This window comes from Malania oleifera, chromosome 11 (assembly GCF_029873635.1).
Source record: "Malania oleifera isolate guangnan ecotype guangnan chromosome 11, ASM2987363v1, whole genome shotgun sequence".
Classification (NCBI taxonomy): Eukaryota; Viridiplantae; Streptophyta; class Magnoliopsida; order Santalales; family Ximeniaceae; genus Malania; species Malania oleifera.
In genome coordinates this window covers 25543403-25550927 of record NC_080427.1, presented here as the reverse complement: position 1 = coordinate 25550927, position 7525 = coordinate 25543403, and the positions used below count along the sequence as shown (strand labels likewise).

Genomic DNA, 7525 nt, shown 5'->3' with positions numbered 1-7525 from the left:
GAAAACTAAAAGAGGTAACGGGCACAATTCAATATCACCATTGCTTCTACTCAAAATAAAAATATTAAAGGTTCGTTTGGTCCTGCGGAATATTTATTCTTTAGAATAAAATGAAATATAATTTAAATTTTGGGAATCAAGAGAATAGTTATTCCTTATACATTTTTAATTATTTCATTCAACATATAATAAGAAAAAAAATAAATATCTCACGATGAAATTTAGGAATAATTATTCCTTGTCTATTACTTATTATCGGCTCAGAAATGTTTTGCATTGTTATTTTCTTTAGAGAAACAACATAATTTCTTATATAATAAATTATAGTTAACCTACTAAAAATAATTTATTCTGAGTAAGAAGCATTCTGCAAACCAAACGTAATCTAAGCGAACACACTAGCTTCTTGTTATAAGTTTTAGCTTACAATCCGAACACCCTTTATTCAACACATGTAAAAAGGCTCATTAATGTTTTATGAATTGCAAAGAATAATCTTACTTATTCTTTTTTCCTGTCTCTTTTGATTGTCAAGAATCAATTAGAATATAAATGAAGTAATTAAAATGAACAACTGAGAAATGGACAGTCTTGAGGAAAACGTAGAATTATAGTGATATCATGGGCTCAGGTAAGCTGAAATGTGTGAGAACCACCTGTTTAACGTTACTCATAATTTTTGTAGTTAGTTTAAAAAGTTAATAGTTAGGTACTTTAAATTTTAAGAACCTCAAACTTCTTGTCCGTAGAGGCATGCAAACAGTTTTGCATTTGGCTTCACCAAGAGACTGCATGGAGTACGCCTAGCACGCCTCGTTGGTTCAAAAGTTATGTGACATAAAAGTTAAACATTGCTTTGTGGAAGTTAAAAATGGAGTCTTTTTCTTCAAAATGATATGGGGGAGCTTCATCTTCTTCTTCTTCTTCTTCTTCTTAAAATCCCATAACAATGATCAGGAACTTGAAACCCCCACTGCGATTCTCATGCAATGGTGGTCACACTGTTTTAGCAAACTTCAGGTCTGAACAGTTGAGCGACGATTACGTAAGCTCTCTGTGCAAGCAAAACCTCTTTGAAAAAGCTATTGAGGCGTTTGAATGCCTGCAAAAGAGAGAAGGCTTTCAGATAAAGCTCAGTACTTATGCCCATTTGATATGCGCCTGCGCTTCTCTGAGAAATCTTGAACATGGCAGAAAAGTGCATTACCATTTGAAGACGGCATCTAACTCCAAGCCAGACGTAATTCTTCTGAATCACATTCTTAATATGTATGGAAAATGTGGGTCATTGAAAGATGCTCGAAAGGTGTTCGATGAAATCCTCGAACCAAATCTGGTTTCTTGGACTTCAATGATTGCTGGGTACTCGCAGAATGGTCGAGCCCATGAGGCAGTCGAATTGTACTTTCAAATGCTACGGTGGTCAGGCCTCAGGCCTGACCAGTTCACCTTTGGGAGCATTATAAGAGCTTGCTCCAGTTTGGGAAATGTTGGGTTAGGGAGGCAACTGCATGCCCATGTAACAAAATCAGAATACGGTTCTCATCTTATTGCACAGAATGCTCTCATTGCAATGTATACAAAATTTGATCACGTTGTTGATGCAATGGAAGTTTTTTCCCGGATTGCAACTAAAGATTTAATATCATGGAGTTCCATAATTGCAGGGCTCTCGCAACTGGGTTATGAGTTAGAAGCTTTGAGTCATTTCAGGGAAATGCTCTGTCAGGGAATTTACCAGCCGAATCAGTTTATATTTGGAAGTGTTTTTAGTGCTTGTGGTAGTCTTCTACAACCAGAATATGGACAGCAGATACATGGGGTGAGCGTAAAATTTGGCCTAGGGAGAGATGTTTTTTGTGGATGCTCCCTTAGTGACATGTATGCCAAATGTAATATATTAGATTCTTCAAAAACTGTATTTTATCAGATAGAAAGGCCTGATTTGGTGTCCTGGAATGCAATAATCGCTGGGTTTGCCTATGCTGGTGATACTAATGAAGCCATATCGCTCTTTTTGCAGATGAGACATTTGCAATTGGTTCCTGATGAGATCACAGTTCGCACACTACTTTGTGCTTTCACAAGCCCTTGTACACTTTATCAAGGTAAGCAAATCCACTCCTACATTACCAAGATGGGTTTTGACTTGGATGTTTCAGTTTGTAACACTTTACTTACCATGTATACAAAGTGCTCGGATCTTGGTGAAGCCTTTAACATGTTCAATGAGACGAGAAGCAATGCAGATTCTGTTTCTTGGAATGCAATTCTTACAGCATGTATGCAGCACAAGCAGGCCATAGAGGTTTTCAGACTATTTAAATTGATGCATATTACTCAGAATAAACCTGATAATATAACTTTGAGCAATTTATTGGGGGCCTGTGCAGAGATATCCTCTCTTGAAATGGGGAATCAAGTCCATTGCCATGCAATACAAAATGGGCTAGAGTTTGATATTTCTGTCACAAATGGATTAATTGACATGTATACAAAGTGTGGGTCTCTTGTAAGTGCTCGAAAGCTGTTTGATTCTATGGAAAATTCCAATGTTGTCTCATGGAGTAGTTTGATTGTCGGGTATGCTCAATTTGGATATGGAGAGGAAGCTCTTAATCTCTTTGGAACAATGATAAGTCTGGGTATTAAGCCAAATGAAGTAACATTAATTGGGGTCCTTACTGCGTGCAGTCATGTTGGAAGGGTAGAAGAAGGGTGGCAGTTGTATAAAATGATGGAAATAGAGCATGGGATTGTACCAACAAGGGAGCACTGCTCCTGTATGGTTGACTTGCTTGCCCGTGCTGGACGCTTAAACGAAGCAGAGGCTTTTATCAGTCAGATGACTTTTGATCCTGACATTGTGGTGTGGAAGACACTGCTGGCTGCCTGCAAGACCCATGGAAATGCTCAGATAGGAAAACAGGCTGCAGAGAATATTCTGAAAATTGATCCTTCCAATTCTGCTGCCCATATATTGCTTTGCAACATCTATGCCTCGAGTGGCAGATGGGAAGATGTTGCCAGATTGAGGAGCTTGATGAAACAAAGGGGTGTCAGGAAAGTTCCAGGTTGGAGCTGGATTGAAGTTAAGGATAGGATCCATATTTTCTTAGCTGAAGATTGTTCGCATCCTGAAAGGAACAAGATATACACAATTTTAGAGGAGCTGTGGTTACAGATATTGGATGCTGGTAAGGAAGCATCAACTGAGCCATTGTAATTATGAAACAAATTGTATCTAGCTGTTCGGAATTGTAGAGAGTGATCCCTGGATCATCTAGGAGGTTTCAGTTAGTGGAATTACGTCAGCCAGCTCTCTGGGATGTTATGTGGGATTATGATCTACTTCCTAGTAATGTTATTGGCCTATTTTTAAATGAACAAGCAAGGAACAGTGATTTAACTTAGTGGGAAGTTAGAACAAGACAAGAGTATGTGGTTTTTGAAGTAGTAGAAAAAGATTCAATTATTCATTTATTTTTTTTATTTTTTTTTGCAAAAGGAGCAGCCTTGCAACAAATTGAATGGAGGCAAATGATTCATGTCACAGACAGATATGATTGGGATACATGCTTAGTTGTTCTGTTGTACAAGTTCATTGTTGAGGCAACTTTATAAATGAAACAGTGAAGTTTAAGTTGTGAAGCTTGCAAAAGAATATTTCCATGTTTGTGGAAGAAAGGGAAAAATTACAATGGGAAACCCAAGTTAGGGCTTGTGAAGCATCCTTCCTGCCTGCACCAGATACGTGCCACAAATGCAGGAGTCCAAGAGAACAAGATTGAAGCCAACATTTAGCATTCAAACTCATAAGAGCGGTGCCTGGCACCATGGATGCTACATGCAATGTGTTGCCAGTGTAATTTATTACAGATTCTTATTTTAGCTATATATTGTCTGATTATATATTTTGAATCTCAAAAAGATAAAGAGATGTTTTGTGGAGGAAATAATTTTCAGTTTTTTATAACTCTTCCAACCCCTCCTCGGGGTTGGGGTGGGGGTGGGGGAGAGATTATATCAATCTTAATCATTCTTTATGTGGTGATCTTTTAATGGCAAATACATTGTGATAACCCCTGATTCTGAATTCTAGCTCAGTATAGTAATAAAGTATAACAATATTTTCCACCAAACGCATGCTTCAAGCTTTACATCCTTAGGTTACATTTGATTTGCTGAATGCATATTCCTTAGGAATAGAATGGCTATAGTATAGGAAATTGATAGGTTATTTATTTATTTATTTATTTTTGTTTCCATCATAAATTAAATGACAATGCAAAAATTTATATTATTCCACCAAGGACAGAAAAGGATAGGAATAGACATTCTATGGTGATTTGGGAACTTTTTTTTTATGATAACTTTTTTTTTTTTTTCTTTTGTTAGCTATTAAATCCTTACACTAATCATTCTATTCGTAGGAATAGATATTCCACTAACCAAACATAACCTTAGTAGCTTAACAAGAATAATATTTTGATAAAAATAATTTAACAGTTTTTTCCCCACTGAATTTAATTGTTATATTTAAATTTTACATCTGCAAAACAGTTTTAATTTGGATTTTATTTTATTTTTTTTGTGGTAGGACAATATATGTGTGCTTCTTTGGTAAGAAAATCAGCCAAAGCTGATAGGTATACTGCATATGTTCAAAAGTAAAAACCACACAGACCCCTGAATAAGTTTCTTAATTGAGCTTAACCGGTCATTGGTATGTTGGTTTTGTCAACTGATGCTAGGTCCAGAAGTAAATCTTCACTGCACAGAATCTACTATAACATGATACATTTTGGGGTAGTTTCTCAGGAAGTTTGCTAGCTGAAAGCATAAAATAAATAAATAAATAAATAAATCATTCCAGAATTAATGGTTTGGACATGTCATATCAAAATGCTTAAATTTCTGTTTTGGAGCGGACTGGATTCAAAGTCTCAATCAAGTTGTGGTACAGGGGACTGAGGAAATTTGTCTTGAAGATGTTTTATGGAGTGAACAGATAAAAAGGGCAGCCCAGTGCACAAAGCTCCCGCGTATGAGGGGTTCGAGGAAGGGACAGATCACAATGGGTCTATAGCACGCAGTCACGCCTTGCATTTTTGCAAGAGGCTGTTTCCACGCCTTGAACCCATGAACAGATGATCTCTAGAAATCAACTGGCATTGGAAGGCTAGGTTCCTCATTTTAAGATTATTTGGTTTCCTAGCCAAGGAACCCACCATTTGGGCCCAAGGAAGCAGTCATGACCAAATAGTGCACTTGGTTCTGCTAACAGTGTTCTCTCAAATATTTGACTGCTATGCATATCCCTGGAAACCGTGATCTCTCTCTCTCTAACATGCACACACCTACCCCTGTGCTTTGGAACCTGGAAGGCTAGATTTCTCATTTTACATTATTCAGTGTCCAAGACAAGGAACCAATGTTTGGGCCCAAGGAAGCAGTCATGCCATGCATTTGGTTCAGCACAACTGAGAGTGCATTACTAAAGATAGGACTAGAATGTATATCTCATAATCACATGAACCCTGAAAACTAGATCTCTCTCTCAAACAGGCACCCACATGGCTTTTAAAGTTATTCCATATATTTGTTACTCAGTTGGATTAATTTTGCATTCAACTTGTATACCTTTTCTTTGATATTCACAAAGACATGTATACAAACATGCGTACACACTTTCAAGTCATGCAACCAGGTTGTAACAACATTTTTTACTTTTGCGTGCTCTACAATTTTTTTCATTATATGTGGATCATGAAATTTATATGAAAACTATGGTTGGTTCTGTTCACTGACAAGTTAAAGCACATTTGCTTTGCTTTTATCTGTCACAGCTCATGGGATTTTGCTATTTTAGATTTTATTAATCTGTAGTCTCTTTAAAATTTTTCCCTGGATAGTTGTTTAAGTTTTTTAATTTTTTTTTTTATTGTTGTTAGTAATGCCCTACTCAACACCCCCTTCAAAATCATTCTTGAAAAACTTTTATTCACTTTGTGATCATGTCTTCACTTCCATTGGTTTTTGATTCCTCAACTTTTGATCTCTCAATCATAAGCAGGTTCGAAAATCTATTTTGATTCTCTATTTTTTTAGGTACTATATTCATAGGAAATCTTTCATTCTTATCTTTTAAAAAATATAACCTCTCGATCATTTACCTTACCAGAAACATGACTCTTAAGAATCCCTTATCCTTCTCTCTCTATCTCTGGATATGGTTGTCTTATCTAATTAAACATGTTCTTTTGACCATTTACCTTACCAGAAACATGACTCCTCCCTTAGCCTTCTCTCTCTCTCTCTCTGGATATGGTTTTCTTATCTAATAAAATATTTCCTCTCGATCATTTACCTTACCAAAAACATGACTCTTTAAGAATCCCTTAGCCTTGTTAATTTGATATCTTCCATTTATAGCTCTTCCATGAAAAATTGTTGAAGGTATAAATTCAACTGCATTTTCATTAACTATCATTATTATCATGAATACATGCTGTCAACTATATGCTGCTAATAGATTTTGAGAATAAAATCAACGTGATAATCCATTCTCTCTTAAGTTCTCTAATGAATTGTTTTGCTAGAATTTGCTTTTGCATGGGTAGCGTGGCCAGCATTGGCAGGTCATTAATTTCCCATTGCCCTATCTCTCTCAATGTTATGAAAACAAACCTCTGGTTGGTCATTATCTGGAAATATCAGGGCTTGCTAATTCACTTCTAAAAGTGGACTGACAAGTGCATAGATTCAATATGCTTTTTCTCAGGAGCCCCCTGTTCAGCCAACAGCCAACTTCAATTTGCTAATTAACTTTGACACCAGTAACTTGACTATTATCATCAAGCAGAAAGATTTTATTGGTTTTGCAGAGTGCCTATCTTTGTACAAATTAATTTGATGATTATTTAGATCACAGTGGCAGCTTCACAATTTTATGAATGATTTTCCCATCTGCAGAGCTTCAATGGCCGATCTCCACCTGATTCCTAGTAGTCCAAAGAACCCAAATGGTCGCCAGAAGGATCTGCTGCCAACTTCCATTTCTGTCCATAGCCTTTGACCGCAGCATGTTATGGAGGGAATTATTGAAAAAGATCTCATAGTCATGTAGATGAATTAAGGGGTCCCAAATCACCCTGGCTGTTGGGCAATCCATCAATATATGAAGAACTGTTTCTGGTTCCAACGAACATCCATCTCAGATAGATGGTGCTTTGAGAGATGTCTTTTCCGGCCCTGAGATCAAGAGTGCAAAATCTATCATGTCGCGCAGACCACATCACCATTAATTTTGTTTTTGTTCATTCCTAGTGTACAAATCTTTGTAACTGCAATGTTTGTGAGGTTAAATTTGTTTTTTAATTAATCCATAATCTTTGTTAAATGGCGTGTTTTGTTACAATCACGTGCTTGATGGATTTGCTTATAGAGGTGGCTTTGCTTCTTATTGAAGGTGCATGACATATTTGTCTCAAAACACTAGGAATTTATGTTTCTGTAGATATTT

General features: G+C 36.6%; 1 protein-coding gene across 2 annotated transcripts; it reads left to right on the top strand.

The window, feature by feature from the left end:
* Nucleotides 1–638: 638 nt before the first annotated feature.
* LOC131168410 (pentatricopeptide repeat-containing protein At3g53360, mitochondrial) lies at nt 639–3911 on the top strand. Of its 2 annotated transcripts, XM_058127798.1 has the most exons (2): nt 754–1822; nt 2024–3911. In XM_058127798.1, exons 1-2 carry the CDS (start codon nt 950–952, stop codon nt 3224–3226), a joined length of 2076 nt encoding a protein of 691 aa, XP_057983781.1. In that variant the 5' UTR covers nt 754–949; the 3' UTR covers nt 3227–3911. The 2 variants fall into 2 exon arrangements, with proteins under 2 accessions (XP_057983780.1, XP_057983781.1); XM_058127797.1 differs by having other exon boundaries at nt 639–3911.
* The last annotated feature ends 3614 nt before the right edge of the window (nt 3912–7525 follow it).

Coding starts and splice junctions, on each gene's coding strand:
- LOC131168410 (XM_058127797.1), top strand. CDS start 950: ATGATCAGGAACTTGAAACCCCCACTGCGATTCTCATGCAATGGTGGT.